The sequence below is a fragment of the Pecten maximus genome, chromosome 8 (genome assembly GCF_902652985.1).
Source record: "Pecten maximus chromosome 8, xPecMax1.1, whole genome shotgun sequence".
NCBI classification, from domain to species: Eukaryota; Metazoa; Mollusca; class Bivalvia; order Pectinida; family Pectinidae; genus Pecten; species Pecten maximus.
In genome coordinates, this window is record NC_047022.1 from 45,499,580 (window position 1) to 45,524,332 (window position 24,753).

A 24,753-nucleotide genomic window follows, 5' to 3' on the forward strand; every position below is an offset into this window, starting at 1 on the left:
ATTACTTATCCTGACAACAGGGTGTAAGTAATGTTTTGTTCTTTTAAATGATTGAAAGTACAGAAGAGAGACACAGAACAATACATATCAAACTGTCGATTGTTAACACGTGTGACATTTATACGTATCGTTCATATCAAACATTAAGGGAACATAAAGTATATAGCCGTATTGCGTATCTTAGGTTTGAATCAAATCCCTATCTAAAAGATCGATATCAATTTGCAATAGGAAGCCTTAGCAATAATGACAGTCTTTAAAAATCAGAATGTTTTAAAAGTAATCACGATATCATTACTAGATATGTGGGTTGAGGGTCAGAATATCACTGAGATACGAGGAGAAATATTTGTCAAAACATCCTTACTTCACATGTTTAATCAGTTTCAGATGGGAAAATGGCTGTAGAGGAACTAGCGAAACGATGATCATTTAAGACATTTTTTACTTGATGAGATGATTCCGATTTAAAAATGAATATTTAAAATGTCTCTATTGAAATACTAGTGTTAGATCTTTCGTTTGATGCATTGAACACTTATTTTCTTGTTATTTCTTTTCATATCCACCTGGCTATTACTTATCATGACAACAGTTAGTAAGTATTATGTTTGTTCTTTTAAATGAGTTAATGTATAGAAGAGCGACACAGAACAAAACCTACCAAACTGTCAATGGTTAATACCTTCGCCAGTTAAACAAATCGGTCATATCAGATATTAAAAGAAAAAAAAGTATACGGAGACATTGCGTACCTAAGGTTTATCCAAATCCTTATCTAAAAAATCGATATCCATTCGAAATAGGAAGCCTTAGCAAAAATGATATACTGTTAAGATTCAGAATGTCACAAAAGTAATCACGATATCATTACTAAATATCTAGGTTGATGATCAGGAAAACCAATGAGATACGAGAAAAAATACATTTAAGAACATCTTAACTTCATGTGTTAAATCATTTTTTAGATGGGAAAATGTCCGCAGTTTTCGATTGTTAAAAAGAACATAGATATGTGTATAATATTTGATCTGCTTGGGTATTCTGACGTTGATCAGTTATTACTTCGTGCTAGTGTGCGAATTGTTTTGAAATTCCGGACATTATCTACTCTGACAGACAAATTTACCATATCTTCGCGTAAAAGGAAAGTAGGATGATATTTCGTTTCAAATGTATAAAGACGTTTCTGCTCAATTGATGAGGAGGTCATTACTTAATAAAGTTGTCATTTTATAATTCAAATGAACTATCGAAATGTTAGGTATTTTTCCTTCAAACAGAGATGATTGGGATTTATTAATGAATATTTTAGAATGTCTCCATTGAAATACTACTGTTCTATCATTCGTATGATGCATTGAAAACTTAATTTCTTGCTTTTTCTTTTCATATCCACCTGGCTTTTACTTATCCTGACAACAGATCGTAAGTAATATTTTTGTTCTTTTAAATGATTGAATGTACAGAAGAGAGACAAAGAACAATACATAGCAAACTGACGATTGTTAACACGTTTGCTATTTAAACATATCGTTCATATCAAACATTAAAGAAACAAAAATGCACACACTTTGTTTCTCCTTACAAATTAAGTTCCAAATAAAGACTCATTTTGGGTCCTAATGATTGAAAACGGACATCTCTAATTTCCATTACTATTGTAAGTGCTGATACAGTATGTGTTTCCTGTCAAAATGTCACTTTTCAAATGTGCCCAAATGAAGTAAGTAACAAAATCAAAATATGGAAATGAAAAAAAGAATCATATATATTTTGCCAGAATGACTTATGTGATGTTACTGTTTCTGGCACACATAATGTCCAAAAATCAAAATATTGTATTTTTGCCATAACGCAATAACTATACATAGCGCGTTTTAGCATACATATAATGTCAGTTACGACATACTGGCATACCAAATGTGGCATCAATGACACTTACTACATTTGGTTTCTGATCCTCATAACCTAACAACCGGACGAAAGTTATAATTTGATGTTCAAAGTAAATAGTAAATGTTTCAAATGAAACTTAGTATTCCAAGTAAACGCTGAATGTTCAAAGTAAAACTGAATGTTCCAAGTAAAAACCTATGATTCCAAGTAAAACCCGAATGTCCAAGGAAAACAAATGTTCGAAGTAAAAACTAAATATTCCAGTTTTTCAAGACAAAGGCGTTATTGGCTTTTTAATACTTGATCTTTTACAACAAATGATAGTTTTTTTGTTGTTTTGGTACGTTTGTATGCGAGAATCCTACAATTTTCCTCTCTTTTATTACCTTTTAATTTTGCAGTTGATTTTGTGGGGATCTTTTCTAATAAATAATAATTCCAAAGTTCTGTTTCAATTTCAACAGATCTTATCGACACAGATGAAATTTTGTCATTGCCTATTGTTGTCCTCTCCTTAACTACTTAACTCCCAGGATTTTTAATGGAACTGAAAAAATCCGACATTTTGGTTTATCATGATTTTTTTACACTTTGCGTCAACATTTTTGGTAAACAACCAATCTATATTTAAGAACTTGAGAGCATAACCTTTTTCAAATTTAGTAACAAAAAGGATGTTTTTTTCATTATTGACGTTACAAAGTCTCAGTTGACCTACTGTGATCGCCTTTTGACCGGCGTCATCCGTCGTGCATCGTCCGTCGTAAACAATTTACATTTTCAACTTCTTCTCAACTACCAACAGGCACAGAGACCTGATATTTGGCCTGTAGCATGCTTGGATGAATAGCTACCTAGTTTGTTCAAATGAATGACCTTGACTTTCATTCAAGGTCACAGGGGTCAAATTTGCTAAAATATGTGAAAGACTTCTTCTTGATAACCAATATGCCTGCTGGGATGAAGGGCTACACAGTTTGTTCAAATGGATGACCTTGAATTTCATTCAAGGTCACAAATTCAAGGTCACAAGGGGCCAAATGTGCTAAAATATATCAAAACTCAGGTGACCGTTATTAGTATTACTTAGATTATGAAAATAATTTGGTAATATCAGCTGAGAAACATCACATACTGTTATGTGACAATTATTTGCTGTTTTCTTATTGCTTGATTTGCTAAATACAATATTTGCCTGAAACAGGCGAATTTCTAAACATCGAAAATCTGGACCAAAAATAGTAATAGGAACTTTCTAATTCTTCATTTTTTTGACCAATCGCACTAGAGTTTTGTCGATCATCGGGCTATAACCACTGTAAACAAATAAAAAAGGCAGACGAATGTTTTACTATGCTTATCAATTCAATCCGGTTTCGATTTACTTCTGCCTCCTGACTAAGTTATGACCTTTATTTCCTGAAATCTGCAACTACTATAAAGAAATATTGGTTTTCTTGTTTCGAGTATGGCACCGGGATCAATTTTTGGAAACTTTCATTATAATAATAAGTACTTTTTTCCATTTGTAACTTGGCTGATGGTTTAACATTATAGGTGTGTGGGATACTTGTTTTAATCGATATTTTGAGTTCAATCTTCTTATTTGTTCTATATTTTCAAACAAACAGATACCTTCAACATGTATTTGGCAAGTTTTAAAGGCAGTAGAGAAAAATATCGACACATACGTGTAGTATTTACCGGCCGAGATGGGGCCGGTAAGACGACAATATGCCGTCGTCTTAGGCAGGAAAATGTCAACCTCATGTCGCGCGACCCAACTAAGGGGGCTGTTTTACATCCAATGTGGTGCAGTATCAAAGGAAATAAATGGGAACACACTAGTTCCAATTCGATAGTTGAAACTATACAAACACGTATGTCAGCCGTGATGAAGAAAACGGTTTCAGGATATAAACGTGATGTGTCGACAGGTAAGGTATAGTTAATGTTGTTTGATATACAGTAAACGTCGAACAGCTTACGCTATCATGATTTATATAATAAAGTAATTAAAATGACGAAGAAGATATTTCATTTCTAATCGCCTAGTCAGAAATACCCGCGGGTTATTCAACTGCGTTTAATCAACGTTCTCGATAGTAATCGTACAGCTTACAATCTTAATATTTGAGCTTAGCAATTGTGTAAATCAGACAAGAAAAGGATAACTTTTATTCTATTTTGTAGAGTCCAGACACAGTGACAGTCATAACGAGCCTTTCCTGTCGTTGTGGGATATGGGTGGACACATGTCTTTTCAGGCATCACACAATATTTTTCTATCGCCGCACGGTGTATACCTTATTGTCTTCAGACTCACAGATTTTCTCAGAGACAAGCTGGAAACTGGTAGGTGAAATTGATCTGTTCCGATTAAAAATATTTAAAGTATTCAATTACAGTTTCAAAGAATATTTTCATATCATTACGTAGCATTGCTATCAAATGTCATGCTCTTTAATTTTAGTCCACCATGAAAACCATTAAGATAATTGTCTAAATTGGAAAAAAAAAATCCTTTATTCATATGGCATCTAACAATAGCCGCCAAACTCCATCTAGAATCTCTATTATATGCCTCTACGATTTTTTTCCACGCAAGTTTTCTGATTTCCTACCTTATGTGGTACGATAAGTGGCTGCTACATGGATCTCACTACACTGTACTTGGTTGTGCTGCAATATATATTAATTTTGCGAAGCCGATCAGTATCCAAATAGAAGTGATTGTGACCATACGCGAAACTTCATAATAAACGTGATATAGTTTCCCGTATATGCATGCCACTGTTTCTTCTTTAGTGAAAGTCTGTTTAAAACCACATCCACGGTATAAGAACTTTGATAAAACCCACCAATATCACCACTTAACGTTATTTAAAATGCAATAAGATTAGTTGAAATACATGTATGTATGCAAACAGCGAAAATTAGCTCTTTATAGTAAAATCAGATAAACGAATACAGCAACAATGAATCAATAATCACAGTATGCGATATGATTAGCAGGTCAATGTCATAGCATGTACGACAGAAAAAAAGATACAAACACTTCAATATCAGAATGATATGAATATTCAAAAAGATAAACTTAACATAAACATGAACAAAATGCATTTTTAATAGCAACAGTAATATGAATTGTTGTAAATCAATATGGCTAAATATATTTAAATGGTCAGAGTGTATACTTATAATAATATGGTATAACAACGAGAATAATAATGTTCAAAAGTAAACGCAAAGATGAAAGCATTAATCAACGGGTGTTATAGCTCAGGATGTAAAGACAAGTATGGCATAGTTATAAATTACTTGGGATATAAGAGATAGAGGATATTGAATGGAATGCGAAGCACGAGGGAAACATATCGAAATATTCTGTCACACGAGTGAAATATATGTTATATTTAACGGGAAACAATTCAATTTTCTTTGAATGCATTTCATAAACTTAAAAACATCGAAAAATTAAGTGACAAAAAGTGCGGGAATCAGTAATGACGTCATCTATTTGAGACGTTATTCCACGTCAACTTGACGGTGTCATTTCCAAAAGACTGATCAACGCAATTTAAGCGTTTTCTGCTATTATAGATTTGTGCATGACTAGCTAACGTCAAGTGAATATTTTGTCAAAAATCAATCTTAAAATTTCAGAAATATGGCAAAATAACCATTTTATCTGTACCTTGATTGGAAAAACCGGCAAGCCTCAACGAGATGAATCCAAAGGTTCACTTTTATTGATCAAAAACGGAAAACTTATATTTTCACTGCAAAAGCGATATTTTCACTGCAAAATTTTCAATATAAAACAGGCAATGCCTGAAAAGAGCGAAGCAAGCTAGATATAGTATGCCAATGTACAACATAAAAATATTGTGATAAAAGTTTCGCCGTTTAATTACGGGAAAGTAATAATAACCGGTAACCAGAAAGACTTTTCTGAAGAAGCTATTTTCTCAGAAACTTATGAAATGCTTGAATTAGTTGATTTCCTGGGTTGTATGTAGTATGTTTGCCGGTTGTGTATAGTCAATATCAACATGCAAAGGATTAAAAAAAAAAAAAAAACAGTAATGTTTGAATTGATCATCTTCATTGCTTTGTGCTGACTTTCAAAACCAAACATTTGTATTTTATAATTTAGTTTTACAAAACGTATTATCTTTTTTTTATCTTAAAACCTACAGCAACCCATTAAAAATGTGAAGATATAATTAGAAATCAGTTAATCGATGGTAAAAAAATTGCAACACTTCAACGCCAATGGTGAACATGTACAGTTGATTCACAGGGGCATGTCAAGTCTTATATTTTAGAAAAAATAAAAATGCCAGAACTAGCATTATATGTGTCAATTTACATGTATATACGTATTTCTGGCTATTTTTTTTTATATAAGACTAGACATGTCCCTGTGGTTGATTAGAGGAACAATTGTTAAGTTCATGTACAGTATTTCCAATGTAGACAGAGCTATAACCAAGACACAGGACTGTTAATTGTCTTTGATTATTTCCCCCGTATTAGCCTTGATACAAAGTAGAATAATCGGTAAGTTTAAATGAGTAATTTAAACTATGTAATAACCAAACCTGTATAGTAATTAAAACTTTAAAGAACAGTACAGTACAGTACAGGTCTAACAATGCTATGTCTGGTTATAACCAAATGTGGATCCGGGATGGATAAAAAATCCAGACAACAGCTACAATTCAGGATGTCAATCAATCTTATTTCTGCTTAATTTCACTATCAAAATAACACTTTAGCAAGATGTAGTATTTTGTTGTTCATGGTGCAAATTCAGCAGCTCATATCTATGTAGTTGTTGTTCAAGCCTCTTTATTTCAGCTGCTGCTGACAAAAAGTTCCAAAGCTAAATCTGAAAAAATACAATAGTTACAATTTTTTTCTTCATATTTTTCATTTAATGACAATTAACACACTTAAGCTAAAGCTTTCATTTTTCTACATGTCCGGAGTATGCTTAATAATGTCTCAACAAATAGGATGTATATATTCTATGTATGTGCTATTCCCACCCTATACATGAAGTCTTTTGACATGCTTGCTGGGCATAACAACTATTTACTTTATAGACAAGAAAGTACAAAACATATGTACATACATTTTACACGTTTTTTAATTGGAAAGCTCAGGATTCATATCTAGCAAGGTCATGGATGTTAGAATACTCAGGGGGTGGGGTGGGATAAGACATGTTTACTGATGGTGGACAATGTCATGGATTAATAACACTCAGGGATTAGATTAAACAGTTTCAAAATTTCACTTGCATTATATTGTAGTTACTGATGGTTATTATAGAAGAAGGAAAATAAAATGCATACAATTAGTCAAGCTGTCACACCATTATGTTTGACTGGTTTATAGATTCAAATGTGGTTTATTAGATATTCAGTTATAGAATATTTTCATTTTCACCCAATGTCAATATGATAATCAACAGGAAAGTATTCCATTGAAAATTATAACATTATCATAAGATATCCCAAATATTAGTGCCAAATGGAAGCATTCCAGTAATTATAACTACTAGTAAAGCTCTAATATACACATTTCATGTGACAGTACATTTAATACTAACTATTGGAATACAGTATATAGATAATTATGACTGGTAATTTTACACTAGACTATGAATAGATTATGAGGGATAATGTATATCGCAGGAGAATTTCTTGTTTAAAATCTTCATTTCATCACATTTTTCTTTTGCAATATTGGTACATCACTGTATGCATGCATACCTGGAACAATATTGTTCCTGTGGAGGTGATGCTAAATCAATAGGACTGTCATCAAATGTCTCAACTTTGTCTCCATCCCGATTATTAGATTTGTTTCTGATTGTAAAATCAAACAAGAAAATAGTCATGTTTGTCAGTGCTACAGTACTCGGTGAGGGGAAAATAAGGTACAGTGTGAATCAGATATAATTTTGCAACATTAATATTGTTGGTAACATAGCTGGTAACTACGTATACAATGTAAACTTAATGTCTCTACCAACCTTATGTATATATGGGCATGTACTGTGTTCTATAGTAGAATTAGAAATACAATAAGATTTGAGAGATTATCATATTTTTATTAAAACCGGTATTGGGACTCCATTGATACATGTATAAGGCAATATTATGATTATACAGATTTATGAAAAAAGCTTATTTATGGTCCATCACTACAAAAAAATCCTACTTTCAAGTTAGAAATATCAAGATGGAATGAGAAATCAATGGAAACAAATATTTTGGCAAACTTTTGAAATTAACTGAATTGTTTACCAAGTGCTTTTTAAAAGAAATCAAATGAACGCATTGATATATTTATTACTTATCTGATCTCTCATATAATGTACCATTTAATTCATAAACAAGTATTGAACTCAGAGAAATTTTCTTATATATTTTTATGAAAAATCTGTGAAATAGCTAATAAATTTGATATAACTACAAGGACATGTCTAGTCCTTTATTTAAAAACATAGCCAGAAATACTTATCTGACTATTTTAATATCAGGCTAGACATGCCCCTGTGGTACAAGTTAACTGTAATAAAAGCATGCATACATAATGAGTGTGTTTCAAATGGTATCAGATAGCCCGAGTATCCTCTGGCCCTAACACACCAGATATGGTGTCAGGGACAGAGGAAACTCAAGCTACGTATCAGACTGCAGTATAACGTTAGACAAACATTGCCACGAGAAGGTGAAAGTACACTGTTGATAAGTAAATACATGAAGACAAGATTCCAAACTTTCCCAGTAAATACATGTACTTACTACACATACACTAATCTTAGTGTACAGTACACAACGGTGACATTACCTTGTTGGTCCTACTTTCGTTTTGGCATGATTTTGTAAGCCTTCACCCACCTCCAGCATATTTTATGTCGCTTTTACCTACGTTTTAGGTTCCATGAATTGTAGAATATACAAAACCGCCTTCCAATCTTTCAAGGTATCGGCCGTAACTGTTGCCAGTTCCCCGCGAGCACGTTTTCACCATTTTCTGCTTACATTATGTATTCTCGCGGTGTTCATCTGGGGTCCGACAAGTTGACGAAGGTAATGGCGGACAATCGAGCTCGCGTTCTGATTGGCTAGATTTATATAGCAACCGCGTTGGAAGGAACGACGTCGAAGAGTGCAAAATCTAATATTCGGCAATCATCGGAAATATGCCGAATGTTCCCAGTTCCGTCCTCGAAACTATAACTCGAGCTACAGTTTATTCGCACGCTACAACAGATATTTTTTACAAAAATAATTAGTCAGCATTATGAACACACCAACTGGATCTACGTAACGTTAGACTATTTACAGTTTCTGCAGAAATCTGCAGCGGGGTTGCTTACTCCTTCCGTTTCCGGCAGAACATTTTCAGGCTGTACCATCCCGTAGGACGTTTTGCGAAGCTGGACTGGCATATTGTACATACCTTCACGTTAACAGTAAAGAAGCTGCCCGAAGAGCTTCGCGCTTATTAGGTCGATAAATGTCTATATTTCACTGGCAAAAATGCAATAACTATGATTATGTTATGCTGTTTATATCAACTCTAGCTATGGATAAGTTAACCTGTCGTCACGTGTCCCTCAGTGGTTTAAGTATAAACACATTGCTTTTAAAATATCATTATATATATATATATAATCTACACAAACTAGCTCGAATAGATGCTGGCAGGAAATTAAGAAACGAGCTGTTTGATTATTTTCTACATTTTGCAATACAGTTTTCCAAATTTATTTCTTGGTTAAAAGATATATAATTACAAGTTGAAAACAGTTGGTTGTAAGAATTGTTTTCTCTCATACAGATGGTATGATTCTTTTCAAAATTTGCCTTCATGTCATTGTCAGTGAACCAATCGATCAGAATTTGACACACATTTACTAGAAATGCGACAGCACACTGTCGTCAGCATAGTTATACAGATATCTAGTTTCGACGAAGCTGACAAGAGTTCCACGGACCTTAAAAGCCATTTCAATCTGAAACATGTAACTATTTTTAATTAATTTTTATAATTAGTAGTAAAGTTCAGCCCCTCCCCTGAGAGAAACGTAAAACACAGGGGTCATGACGTGTTTAAATTTAATAAAGCATCTTAAGAACCCATGGTCATAATATGCACAACACAAACTTCGACCATATTTATAATGTAATGTAGTTCTAGCAAAGTTTGAATCATTTCCAATGGGAATGCAACAAATGATGCTAAATAAAATCTTATATATATTATCACAAGGTCAAATCGTTAAGATGTAAAAACAATCAAAGTTGTCACCTGCCATGGCGCACATATAACTATCATATTTACTTGATGAATAGTTATTGTTCATGATGTGAAAAAGAATGTTAAGAAATCATTGATAGTATATATATCTTAACACAGATCGACTCAAAAAGTGGATCCGATTGATTGGAACATTTTCATCAGACGAATTGAATGCCCCAAACCGCACACAAAGGATACTAGCACCTCCGCTAATTTTCGTTGGCACATTTCTTGATGAGCTAAAGAAAACATCCAAGGTAAGTGATACAAAACAGATGATTTATCTATATTAATGTATATTACTTATGTATAACATAGTAACACAAATGACGTAGGAACACAACTTTATGACTCCTACCCTAACCATGCCTGAACAATCAACGGCACCAAATCGCCTTGCAAGAAATACTCGCAGATATGCCATATCTACGTTCGGTGATGGTCGACCCGATACCCTGACATGATAATAGTGACAAGACGTCTATAAGATGATATGAATAGAGGTTCCCCAATGAGTGGATGTTGTTTATTATTTGTATCCAACTCATGTAGGATAATTTTCTGATTTTTAAAAGACGCATGTCTTGTCAAAATTAGAAAATTAACTAACAAGAGTTGAACAAAATTTATAAACAATCGTTACGAGTCGGGGAACTTGTTTGTCCCATTACTTTTACTTACAAATGTAGGATTGTCAAATTCAAATTCTCCCAACGTAACAACTCAATTTTGTTTTCGAAATCACAACCCGACAAAATCTAGTTCGTTGTGAACGTCAGCTAATCATCTATTTTTAGATGCAAGTCTCATATCTTTTGTACTATATTTGTAAATTATATTATTTTATAGAACGAAACATTTGTTTGACATTCCTTGTGCCTATGTGATTTATTAAAAGGTAGATTGTTAAAATGATTCCGCTAAAATATATTCGAAGACGACACCGTCATCGCGAAGTCGAACGTCATCGCTGAATATTAAGGTAATTATTGTCATACTCAATTATCGGTCCTTTCCTGGATTTCGTAGGTATGCTATTACTGGTTACTGTGATGTTAAATGTTCATCCTGAGGTTAAGCCATTCAAGACACCTTTTATTTCAACAAATATTTCGAAAACAGAGATTGAGTGCTGAGCAATATGGATTCGACGTTTGTCAGTGTGTTTACACGAAATCCCATCAGTTTATTGACACGAGACAAATGTTCCAAACTGATTTTTACATATTTGTATTTGGGATATATATTCGTAATGAAGGTAAGTGGAATGATAAGAAACTGTGTATTTGTTGATTTTGTTTTCTATTAGTACAATACCCGTACCGAATTACACCGAACTATACCTACTACTGTACTAGGAAAAGGAAAGCTCTAGGCTTAGGCCTACGTTATATGCCGCGACCGTTTATTTCAAATAACTAAGATTATGGACAGCGATGTAACTATGTTGTACTACGTTTGCTCATTGTTGTGATAATTCATTCATGGCTGTCGAGATTCACTGCATATCGAGAACAAATGGGGAGGTAGTATGTCAGTTTTGGTTTGCTATAATCCATGTAATATTTTCCTTCCGTGCGTCGTTTATTTTGTCATTATCAAATTATATTCTGTGCGACTCAAAACCAGATAAGTCGACATTTCCATAAGGACACCCTTCTTACCCAGTTATGCTAATGTTGACCACCGGCAAATCCAGAAAACGTGTCCATGTTAATCTTTTGATGACAGAAGACAAAAAGCAATAAGTGAGAGTGGTAAAAATAGTCCGTGGTCAAAGGTCACAGATTAGCCAATCAGATTTGTTGGGGTTCACAATTCACCAATCGAAGGCTTTACGGTACGCATATTTTCAATTTTTACAGTACGAAAACGACAGCAAATTAAAATATTTACCTTCGGATCAACAACTCAGTGCATATGACACATTGTGTTATGATTAGCTATATACCATAGTAACATTAATGATGACTCGTGTCCTGAACGGACCTCGAAATCACGATATATGGCAACCAATCGCCTAACCAGAAATATAAAGTCTATAAAGTATATTTTCGCGATGCCTTCACGGCTTTGTGTACGGAAAAACAAGTTCGAAGTTTTTTATGGATATTCCATATATACGAGAATGAAATGTTAGGTCTTAATATTTGGAAAACAAATGCATACGTTCCTTTACAAAAATGCGTAGTAATTAAGTCAACTGCGAAGGGGAAGGGTTTCTCCTGCTGGGATTTTCCTGTCCACAAGGTTTATGTTTGAAGGGAGATAGCTCTCACAATTGGAACAATATGTCACTACGGACAATATATCAGAAGTTCAAATCTCTATTATATCATATATGACTACTGAATGATTAATTAGGATAATGCTACATGTTCTTGAAATTATTAGACATTTCCCATGCTGGCACCGACACCGACTTCGATTTTTAGTATACCAAAACATATCTTGAATATAGTAAAATTATATTCATATTCGGAATTCGTTGTTGGTAGATGGAGTATAAATGCATGATAGCAAAGCGACATGTTATTTTCGATTTATTCACCTTCATTCCAATCCCAAGGGTTTCGAATTTCCCTAAGAGGCGACCTTGACGCCATATTGTTTTGATTAGATGAGTTTGAGTAAATGTTGCATTTATAATTACAAAATAGTTATGTGTATAAGTAAATTCATCATTTAATCTTTTCCCCGTCATTTCTGTTTGTTTTTTCGACCGGATTTGAATGTGAGGTGTCCTAGATCTTTATCGGGATGTTTTCGTTGGTCCTCGTGTTCTCGCGTTGTCACGTGACCGACATAAAGGACTACATTAACACTTGGTCGATAAATATGGCCAGAGCATCCGACTAACGTATTTTGCCCTACAAACACACGTGGTACACTTGTTCATCATACTTGGAAAGCAAGGAAAAGTGTTGTACATTCTTCCATTTATTCACGTAAAGTTACATAATGGCGTTATAAACTGGAATTAATTGACGATGTGCCGATTAATTGACTACTTTTCAGCTCACCTGCCCGAAGGGCAAGTGAGTTTATGCCGTGGCGCGGTGTCCGTCGTCCGTCCGTCGCCCGGCCGCCCGTCCGTCCGTCCTTCCGGCGTGATATTTCGTCTGTAGCATGCTGGGGTAAAGAGCTACAAAGTTTGTTCAAATGAATCACCTTGACCTTCATTCAAGGTCACAGGAATCAAATAGGCTAAATTTAATAAACGACTTCTTCTTGATAACCAAGAGTCCTAAGGAGTCGTTATTAGGTCTTTAGCATGCTGGGGTGAAGTGCTACCTAGTTTGTTTAAATGAATGACCTTGACCTTCATTCAACGTCATAGGGATCGAATAGGCTGAAATATTTTAACGACTTCTTCTCAAAAGCCAAAAATTCCAGGAAGTTGATATTGGATCTGTAGCATGCTTGGATGAAGGGCTCCCAAGGATGTTCAAATAGATGACCTCGACCTTCATTCAAGGTCACATGGATCAAATCGTCAAACTCTTTATATTACTTCTTCTGAATAACCAAGCGTCACAGGGAGTTGATATTGAGTCTGCGTCATGCTAAGGTGAAGTGCTTCCAAGTTTTGTTCAAATGAATGACATTGACCTTCATTCATGGTCATATAGATCAAATAGGCTGAAATCTTTAAATTACTTCTTCTGAATAACCAAGCGTCATAGGATATGATATTGAGTCTGTAGCATGCTAAGGTGAAATGCTACTAAGTTTTGTTCAAATGAATAACTTTGACCTTCTACAGGGGTCAAAAACACTAATATATTTAAACGACTTATCAATAACCAAGATTCCCAGGGTGTTGATATTGGATATTTTGCATGATGGGATGGAGGGCTACCAAGTTTATTCGAATGAATGACTATGACTTTCGTCCAAGGTAACACAGTTCAAAAAGACTCAAATCTTAAAACGACTTTGGCTCAATAACCAAGAGTCCCAGGGAGTTGATATTTGGCCTGCAGCATACTGGGATGAGGGGATCCAAAACTGTTCAAATTAATGACTCTGACCTTCATTCAAGGTAACATGGATCAAATAGGCTGAAATTGTTATATTACATCTGCTCAATAATCAAGCGTCCCAGGAAGTTGATATTAAACCTAAAGCATGCTGGAGTGAAGGGCTCCCAAATTTGTTCAAATGAATGACATTGACCTTCATTCAAGGTCACATAGATAAAAAATGCTAAAATCTTTAAAAGACTTCTTCTCAATAACCAAGAGTATCAGGGAGTTAATACGGGGACTGCAGCATGCTGGGGTGAAGGGCTACTAAGTTTGTGCAAATGAATGACATTGACCTTCATTTAAGGTCATATGAGTCATAAAGGCTAAAATCTTTAAACGACTTCTCAATAACCAAGCTTCTCTGGGAGTTGATATTGGGTCTGTAGCATGCTGGGGTAAAGGGCTACCAAGTTTGTTCAAATGTTTGACCCTGACTAGCATTCAAGGTCGCGTCAGCCAAGTATGCTTAAAGTTTTAAATGACTTCTGAATAGCAAAAGTGCCGAGAGACATTATAATGGCCCTGTAGCATGCTTTCAAATAACTGCAGGATCCATATATGAATAGATAACTGCATTGCAGGTGAGTGACTCGGGCCCATAATTTTGACGATGTTTGTCATTTTCGTAAGAATGTACAGCACATATTGCTGTTGTCGTGCAATCACCTTCAAGCTCGTATCTGTTTCACAAGTATTGATTTTTGGTAGTCTGGTGCTCTAGGACGATTTATAGAGCAAGTTTTAAATGTAGATGCTTTAATATTGGAACTCTTCCGTGTTTTAAGTGCCAAAATCGGCACAAAGAAACGAACAAACGTCGACAGACGAATGCAATGGATCGTAATTTATTTAATTATTTATTTACAGATGATTTCCAGACATAAGTTAAAGTTGGAAGTGATTCAACACTCTACTAAAAACCACCGTCCTCGTCATTACCACGATAGTCGATCTAAGCCGCGATCACGAATGCACTGACAAAGTTAGTTTTTTGCGCAACATGCCGTTTTTTCTTAAAACTACATTCAACCCTGATATTGATTGAGGTTGTTTTACCATACCTGATCAATTGAAATAAGCCATCCTGTCAGGCAGTTAAGACACAACGCGGCATCTGTAAACAATGTGACGTCATCGGAATGTACAAGTTGCACAATGTATATTTTATATGAATACACTAATGAGCAACAAAATTGGACGCAACATAAACCGTAAGCACGATGGGTGTTCCTTGAGAGCGATTCGCGGGGCTTAGCACGATTGATCATTGTGCTATCGTAGATAACAACATTTACCGTATCAAATGAAAACACGCGTTGCAAACGCTTCGCGTCAGAATTTAGAATAGCAATTATCTCAGAGTCAAGCAGTCTTTTTCATGTTTATTATATTCTACATATCAAATATGTATTCAAAGTATGTACGTAACATTATACATGTGAGGATATAATGCTTATCCAAGTCAACTGGCCGAAATAGACCCGAACCAGTTGCCTGTGGTTCCAAGTCTCTCTCCCTCTCTCTCTCTCTGTCTAATAGTGTGTGTATGTGAGTGTGTGTATCTGTTTCCCAATTATTCAAAATCTTTCATACATTTAACGTTACCTTAGCTGGCCACGAATATCACCTAAAATGATGTAACATAGATATAATTACAGCCGTTATGATGTGATGACATTACCGTTACTGGTAAGTTAACTCCGGCAATTTTTACTGACATGTATGCCTCGCAACATTGTCTATTAGCCTAAGGATATTTTTTTAAAGGATTTTTCTGATGAAATACATCTTTTCATTGTTAAAAATTGTAAAACGATTCATTATACTTCAACACGTCACTGGTTTTATTTGACCGGAAGTACTCTGAATGATAGTCAGTTTGAATAGCTATGGCTGATATAACAAACAATATGGCTATTCCTAGTACCAAGATCACGTGTTTTGATTTGGGGATTACTGAACAAGCAATAACAAATGTCAGTTTTTTGTCTAATAATCTGTATACAGTATATATACATCGTGGGACATCCTGCATGTATTTCGTTGTTCATAGTAAACATCATGAGTTACACAGCAAAAAGTTTCTAAGGTATTTTCTAAACGACTCAAAAATCCACTTGCCCGACGCCCCGGACAACCAAAATTTGAGTTCGGGCAAGCCAAAAATGTTTGTACACTTGCCTGGGACAAGTCAGATTTTTCTATCTCTCAAATGATTTTCATGTTCGATTTCCTGAATTCTGTGTGATTAGAGAATTTATCAGAATGACAGTAGTGTAGAAGCATGCTAAAACATATTAAAATAAACAATTAGTAGTTGAATTATCTTTATTTTCCGTGTTGATAAATCAAATTTCCGAGGTGGGAAAAGTAGGTCGCTGGTGGCACTCTGAAGCCTTCACTTCACGAACGTTTTTATGACTTTCAAACCGATGAAAATAAAAGAAGCTGCAGTTAAAGTATGAAATAATGTTTGAAAGAGGTTACTTACTGTAATATTTGACCAAATGTTTTTATTAGACAAAAGAAAGATTTTTTATCTGTAAAACGATCCCTGTTTATCAAAACAGGAAGTTTGACTTGTGTGACTAATAGTCGGATTGGAATCCGGACCGGAATTCAGGAATTAACAAAAAAAAAAAAAAAAAAAGGAGATAATAATAATAAAAAAATGCAATTCAAATAAAAATACATATTCTTTTCTTCCAATAATGGATTGTAAATAGTTTCTATGTATTTAATATCAAATAAAAAATTGTATATGGACTTTTTATATATTTTATTGAAACGCATACTGGGGCAAGTAGAAATTGCCTTCGGGCATGTGGTTTTCTGAGCTCTACTTGCCCGGGGCAAGTGGCTTGAAAAATATTTTTACACCCCTGCCGACTACAAACATATTTTACAAACAAGTACATTGACTTCATATCTCATGAACATGTTTACTCAAAACTTGTAATTTTGTTGAAGTTAAACTCTGGTGAATATTTGTATATGTTGTGAGTTGTCGGAATTATTTTCAGGACTATAACAAACAGATAGAACACATCAGGAAGAGCATCACAAAATTTCCAGAATTGTCAACACTCCACTATGTTAAGTTCTGTACCCTCGACAACAGCCTCGGCAATGATGATGCAGAGCTAGAAACATTGCGAGGATTCATAACAGAAGCAGCGAAACACCAGGATCAGTGGGAGAGAGAGATTCCTACTACGTGGTTAAAGTTTGAACTGGAACTATTCAAAGCCAGGGAACAAGGAACAAGAATACTTAAACTGGCGGAGGTGACTGAAATGAATGAAACATCCGAGGCCCCATTAAAGGATGAAGATGAGATCAAACTTGCCCTGGAGTGAGTATGTCTACACTTCTGTAGCGTATGTTTATATTAAGACTTAACTGACGGTTACTTTAACCTTATTGGAATGACAGGATGGCATTTGAAACTGTTGTTCATGCTGTGCGATTTCTTTGTTTTTTTTCTCAACATTCTGTGTACCATGATTTTACAAAAGCATTCTTTTTAAGATGTTTCTTTATCGGACAGTTCAGAACCAAATGGTCATGATTTGATCAATCTATACAAGCCTTCATATAAGAAGAATCTTGATATCTACAGCATGTCACAAGCGATATTAGTCATTTCGAATGAGATACAACCCCACCCGTATAAAAAAAGTTTCAGTATCGAGTGGTGTACCTCTGACACGGATTCATACGCGTATTCTCTTATCGTAGCAGTCCATAGAAAAACACTTCCTGCCCATTGATGAATTTTGTGTTAAGCATATAAGTCCTGTATTATGAAATACAATTAAGTAATACATGTACAAACAAGCTTAAAATTTGTTAAAACTCAAATAAATAAATTGGTTCCGGATTTTAAATTTCCGGATTTGCCTATTTTGCCTATAGCAAAAAATGGTGCCTCTCAGTGAAGGCAAGATTGCATGAAAACTTCACGTACAAAATATTTCAATTGTATTTGAATGGGTTAATATGGTATTCACAGGTCTATAAAGCATAGAAAAATAAGTTTAATTATCCTTCAGAGCTGTAATAAGATTGCAAACGTTGTATAGAATACAAATAAATATACTCTATTGTAGGTAATATGCAGAGTTAACTGAATATGTTTACATATCTAAAGCATATGCCTTATATTAGCGTCAACTGAATGTCGTTTCATTCTTTAATGCGGCAAACAACTGGGCACGATAAGTTGTAAGGTTCTAACGGCTTCTGATATTCCTACTAGATTAAGATGTTTAATTAGAGACATATCGGGGCTATATGAAGGTCATTATATAAGCTGAGCATTGTTTGCAATGAGATAATAACGATATGCTCTAGCAGCTTGTAGTCGAGCTGTCTTCCTAAAAAATGAAGTTGACGTGTAAGAAATGGAAGGGCATATTTTCGGAAGTCTGTTCCCTACACTTCTCAATTCGAGTTATTCAATGTCGAAATCAAAATGCCAACGTGGAAAATGTATGGGCTCAACCCATAGTCTTAGTTAGAATAAATGTTTGAAAACAAATCTCGTTAGGTTATTCAGGTGAAATGATTTAGATAAAGAAATTATCAAAAAAATACAACGACAGTGTGATGTTAGGTTAGGTTGAAGAGAAAGCTTTATCACCTGCCAAATATTTGATTTACAGACCAAAGTATACTCCACTAGGAAACGTTGTGTGTTTCTGTTTTTGCGGGTAGGTATTTTCCTTTTTTCATTTAGATACGTATTAAGTTCAAATGATATAATTCATTTAGGTACCTTCACTGCACAAGGTCTGTGATATATTTCCGGGAATTCGACTTTGTCATCACTGACCCCCAGTGGCTTGCTGATTTCTTCAGCATCCTCCTTACCGATGCCCAGTTTCTTCCAACGAATGATCTGCTGCTAAACCGAGACTTGGAGTTGTACATTTCAAAGGGCGAGTTAACCCAGAACTTGATTGAAGGTCTTCTCTGTATGAAAAAGAACGAAGCGTTCGCTCCCTTCAAAACAGTTCTCCTTGCTCTGATGGAAAAGTTTGGATTGATAGTGAAAATACTGCTATCGAAAACCGCCACAAAAGGTGCACAATTCAGCGAAACGTATACCATTCCCAGCAAACTTATGGAGCTACAAGACATCGATGGCCTTACTGATGAAGTCAAATCCCTCAAGCGCAGAAATCGCGCTGTCTCTAAAACGTTATGTTTCGTATTTGATGACGCCTACGTACCATACGAGCTTTTCCATAGAACATTTGCACGGGTTCTGAGGAAGTATAGAACCACTTCATTGACAACACAATGCTTCGGGGAAGCGGCAGAAGGTAGCGAGTCGACGACAGAGAATACACATTGTCTCTATATGGATTTTGGATGCTTTGAGGTCGACGACCTAACCAGAATGATCTTGTCCCTGCACGCAGAGAGGTCCACCATAGCCGTGACAGTGTTCAGTCCAACGGAATCTATGCTTCCTGCCAATTCTGGTAAACGTGTTAGGCTCTCTATCGAAGATATTCTCCAGGAAACACTTCAAATGAGTAACCAACAACACTTCCAGTACTCACGCCAACTACACTGCAACTTCCACCTGAGTCCTTACGATACCCCAGTACAGCTGTACGGCATTATCAACGCAGAAAGGGGCGTGCCCTGTAAAGGCGGAGAATGTCAAGGACAACATTGTCTGTCAAAAATAGACGCTGACTATTGGGACGTCACAGAGGTAACAATAGGATTACATATGTATCATAAAAACATTGAATCATCGTCCTTATCAAACATAATCATTTTGGAGAAGACTATTAAAGTTAAAAACTGGTAATGTTGATAAAATGAACATCAACTCAGAACAAAAACATCTAAAACGACGTTAATTGGTAGTACGCAAAAGAGAAACAGTCCTCCGACATGACATGCTATCTCAATTAGAATATCTAAGTTATATATTGTCAAAAAAGAAAAGTTCACATGTATCTATTAGTTCTAAATATCACTGATATAAAAAAAAAGTATGTATATATCCCACAGCACTTAATCATTGTCTGTTTTAATTCACCCTATCTTGGCGTATCATCGGCCAAAATTTACCCTCTGCAATATATAAATATCTGACACATGTGATACACGTGTTTATATTTTCATATTTCCAAAACAATATGATAATATCTGTATCATTGACTGTGATTAATAATTATAATGCATACACGTATTTGTCTTTTTTTTCTAATTCTGTGTAGAAATATAGTATGCTATGATATAATCAATCCATTGTGACACTCTATTTGTCTCATTCAATCTATTAATTCTTATTTCATGCATTTATTGCTTTTGACCATGCTGTTAATATTGTATATTTTATATTTCGGCCACATTTGAAAAGATATTTAATTCAAAGGGTAATAGAAGGAAGATAAAGTATTTTTTTATTATCATTATTATTCGTTTTCATAAAAATGTGTTCATCATAATGAAAATTATTTGTTTATACATTATAATAATATTGTAGGATGTAAAGACACAAGACAAAAACAGCATCGCAGGTAAGGGTAAACTCATATCAAATACAGCATCGCAGGTAAGGGTAAACTTATATCAAATACAGCATCGCAGGTAAGGGTAAACTCATCGCAGGTAAGGGTAAACTCATCGCAGGTAAGGGTAAACTCATATCAAAAACAGCATCGCAGGTAAGGGTAAACTTATATCAAATACAGCATCGCAGGTAAGGTTAAACTCATATCAAATACAGCATCGCAGGTAAGGGTAAACTCATATCAAAAACAGCATCGCAGGTAAGGGTAAACTCATATCAAAAAAAGCATCGCAGGTAAGGGTAAACTCATATCAAATACAGCATCGCAGGTAAGGGTAAACTCATATCAAATACAGCATCGCAGGTAAGGTTAAACTCATATAAAAAAAAGCATCGCAGGTAAGGGTAAACTCATATCAAATACAGCATCGCAGGTAAGGGTAAACTCATATCAAATACAGCATCGCAGGTAAGGGTAAACTCATATCAAAAACAGCATCGCAGGTAAGGGTAAACTCATATCAAATACAGCATCGCAGGTAAGGGTAAACTCATATCAAATACATGTATGTCGTCAAATCCAATATAACCAAGTGAGGAAACATTTTTAAAGATTTGTTAATCAATTTTGCATTAAGTGATAACAAGGGAAAATTAAGATAGGTGTAGAAGATATCGCGGTTAGATATATGACAAGTGCGAGAGAAACAAAAATTAAGTTAGTCTTTATTTATGTGATACAAACCCCCAGAAGTTATAGACAGAAATGTGCTGCATTACTATTTTAAGATTACATACTTTAGTTATGTAATAAAACGATTGTTGATCCAGAAAGAAGGCCGACTCCCCGGGAACTTGGTCGTCTGTCACAACTAGTCGATGTATCTTCCTGTGAGATGTTGTTTATTGAGCTTGGCATGACCTATCCACAAATCGAGCATGCCAAGAAAGATTCGCATGCCCTGGCGTCAATCACACTGGTCACCAAGATGTTTCTACAATGGACAAGCCTCTACCCGAATCAGACGTTCCATGACGTCAAAAGGGCCATGGAAAATGTTAAAATGGCAACGGATCGCATCGCTGAGGTTATAGGAACGAACGTGAAATCATCTTGTCAAGGTTAGACGTGTTTTGAGAGAGAGAGAGAGAGAGAGAGAGAGAGAGAGAGAGAGAGAGAGTATTGTTTTTCTATCAGTATTTCAGCTAATAGATTCAGTGCAATAAAATCCATGTAATATTTTGTTTATTGGCATTATTTATATGCTTGATGATTTTTTTTTTTTTTTTTTTTTATTGGCAGATTGGGCATGTTTCAAATTTTGTTGGTATTTTTGAAAGTATATCGGCTATTTTATTAACAGATATAATGATTTAACGGTTATGGAATAATCAGAAATAACGTAAGCCATCATTTCATTTAAACACAATGTTGAAAACAACACACATTTGTTACAGGTATTGTTCCAAATGAAGTCTGCATCAGAGTCCCATCTGATGATGAAATAACACAAATTGTTGAAACTATTGACAAGAAGTTCTTTAACCTGTGTCTGGAGCTCGGACTATTGCCTCCGGTTATAGATCAACATCGGTGCCAGCATAGCATCTTCCAGGAAATGATGGTTGCTCTTCTTCGATGTTGGATAATGAAATACAAGCAGCAAGCAACCATAGGCAGGTTGTTGACAGCGATGGAGGTGTGTCAGATGGACTGGCATACAGCGGCACAAATCTGGTCACAATCTCAAGAGAAGCCAGGACACGAAGTTTGAAATGTTTCATTTCCTAAGTCAAGGAATATTGACAAAACGTATTGTCCTTACATGTTGTACAACTCTTAATAAACTTTGGTAAAAACGGAGAAACCATACATAGATCAATGATATATCTAAGACTCTCAAAGAAAGAAGGTTCACAATGTGATCGTACGGAAGCTCTGCCAGATCAGTGACGGTGTTAAGTAACCAATGCGTATGGCATTATGTTCAGTGTGAATTTAAACTCACAATCAGACATTGAATTATCCCACCTTCTAATTGGTGGCAAAATAATGTATGGACCAAATACATCAATTTAGAGTTAACATTTGTCTGGCATCAGTCAACACTATTTCGATCAAAAATGCTTAAGACATATTTCCAATGATTGCTGAATTTTGTGTATATAGTTAAACGCAACACACGGTCATGGCCATGGCTGAGAAAGGTATTGGTAACACATTTAATTTTCGTAATTAATGAAAAGTCTTAGTTTTATGATTTAGAATAAAAAAAATCGCCTGGTATATGTTCCATCAGTGATTTTTCAGTTATAGTTGGTTCAACTGATGATGCGCTTCTCTAATAATGGGCAAATAAAGATAATGCTACTTATTATAAAGATCGTGATTGTAATAAGATCAGAATAAATCAGCAAAATGAATAGTTGTTTATTATCAAATTAGAAATGCAAGAAAGGAATGAATATATATATATATATATATTTATATTTGACCGCCTTCTGTATGTCTGTTGCTCTAAACCCAGGAAGCTAATATTTTCCATATTTACGTTTTATTCCATTTGTATACATTTGGAACAGTTTTTTTTATGACATATAGATTAAATTTGTATTTTTAGCATGGCTCAATTGCATTATTATCATGTTTTGTTTGCTCTTCACAACAAAGGACGACATCATAAAATTATGAAAGTTTAATAATTTACGAGAGAGAGTAGAGGATTAGAGGAATTTTATTCTAATTTCAGTTACGTTTTTTTTTTATCTATGTATATGTTGCTTTACATATTAATTTTTAAGTCCCCTTCCGGTGAAACCGGGCTGGTTTCTCTCCATCTGTCAGTCAGTCTGTCTGTCAGTTCACTCAGTTGTCAAGGTCGTTGTTATTACTTTTAGCAGGGGCCGGAAGGGGACATGGATTGCTTTAGCAAACTTTCAGAATGCTTGTTATCAAACAAATTCTGTATTCTTACATGTACCACGCTATTCAGAGTCCGAAATAAATATTGTTTTAGAATGGGGTAACTTTCTTCCAGAATTATCAGAATCTGTTATACAAATTGTTCATTGAGCTAAAATGGAGTTACCTCTCTTTTTGTTTCGTAACAATTGGTTTTCAAAAAAAATACAAACGGATTTTTTTTGGACGATTTTACAAAATCTGCCATCATGACCTCGGAAGACGTATTCACCCATATTGTCTCGATGGAAAGACAGTACACCATGCAGTTTGTAGAACTAAATATTATATTTTATTTCTTTATGTGAAGATGTCTATATTCACTTTATTATTAAATGTCATTAAGTGAAGCTTAACCCAATCATCTTGACATCAATGATTGCTAGTTTTTATTTCTTGTTTTATTCATGCCAATCATTACAACAGTAATCGTTGTATTATTAATAATCTCTTTATTGATTTGTATTGTTTTGTATTTAACGTGCATAAATAACAAATAATTGATTTTTTTGTACTTGATTATTTGATTAAAGGTTTTGATTTCGATAAAAATATTTACGTAATTGTTCATTGCTTGATAGACACAATAAACAGAAATGTACATTATAATAAACAACGAACTACATTGCAACCATGTCCGTGATATCATAAACACAGTGCAATGTTGTTAACAATATATATATATTCATAATGCATACATATCGAGATAACATGTGAAGCTCCCTTGAAATCAGTCAGAATAAAAGAGTAACACATTAAAACCAATTGTGATGCGAAATTCAACCTTAAATAACAGTGACCTTGTTCTGGGACTGATCATGTTGATATACTAATTTGTCTGGAGCATATTAAAAGAAACAGAAAAGTCATCAAAATGTATATTTATAGTGATTACATAAATTCACGATCAAAAGCATCATAGCTCCGCTTTAAGTAGTGTGGCATGTTTTGCCTATGCTCTCCTCTACTTTTGTTTCGGGATGTCCTCTACT

The 24,753-nt window shown here is 34.7% G+C and overlaps 1 protein-coding gene across 1 annotated transcript; it reads left to right on the top strand.

Annotated features, from left to right (window-relative positions):
* The first annotated feature begins 3,481 nt into the window (after nt 1-3,481).
* Nucleotides 3,482-24,315, top strand: LOC117333670. The gene is made up of 8 exons (XM_033893077.1): nt 3,482-3,836; nt 4,093-4,254; nt 10,345-10,484; nt 17,282-17,613; nt 19,035-19,989; nt 20,773-20,806; nt 21,631-21,921; nt 22,258-24,315. The coding sequence occupies exons 1-8, from the start codon at nt 3,542-3,544 to the stop codon at nt 22,572-22,574; spliced, it is 2,526 nt and encodes an 841-aa protein (XP_033748968.1). The 5' UTR covers nt 3,482-3,541; the 3' UTR covers nt 22,575-24,315.
* Nucleotides 24,316-24,753: the final 438 nt, after the last annotated feature.

Excerpts from the sequence above, each read along its gene's own strand:
- LOC117333670 (XM_033893077.1), top strand. The coding sequence starts at position 3,542 with ATGTATTTGGCAAGTTTTAAAGGCAGTAGAGAAAAATATCGACACATA. Across the intron at positions 3,837-4,092 it reads TAAACGTGATGTGTCGACAG|AGTCCAGACACAGTGACAGT; the intron begins GTAAGGTATAGT and ends TCTATTTTGTAG. Across the intron at positions 10,485-17,281 it reads AGCTAAAGAAAACATCCAAG|GACTATAACAAACAGATAGA; the intron begins GTAAGTGATACA and ends AATTATTTTCAG.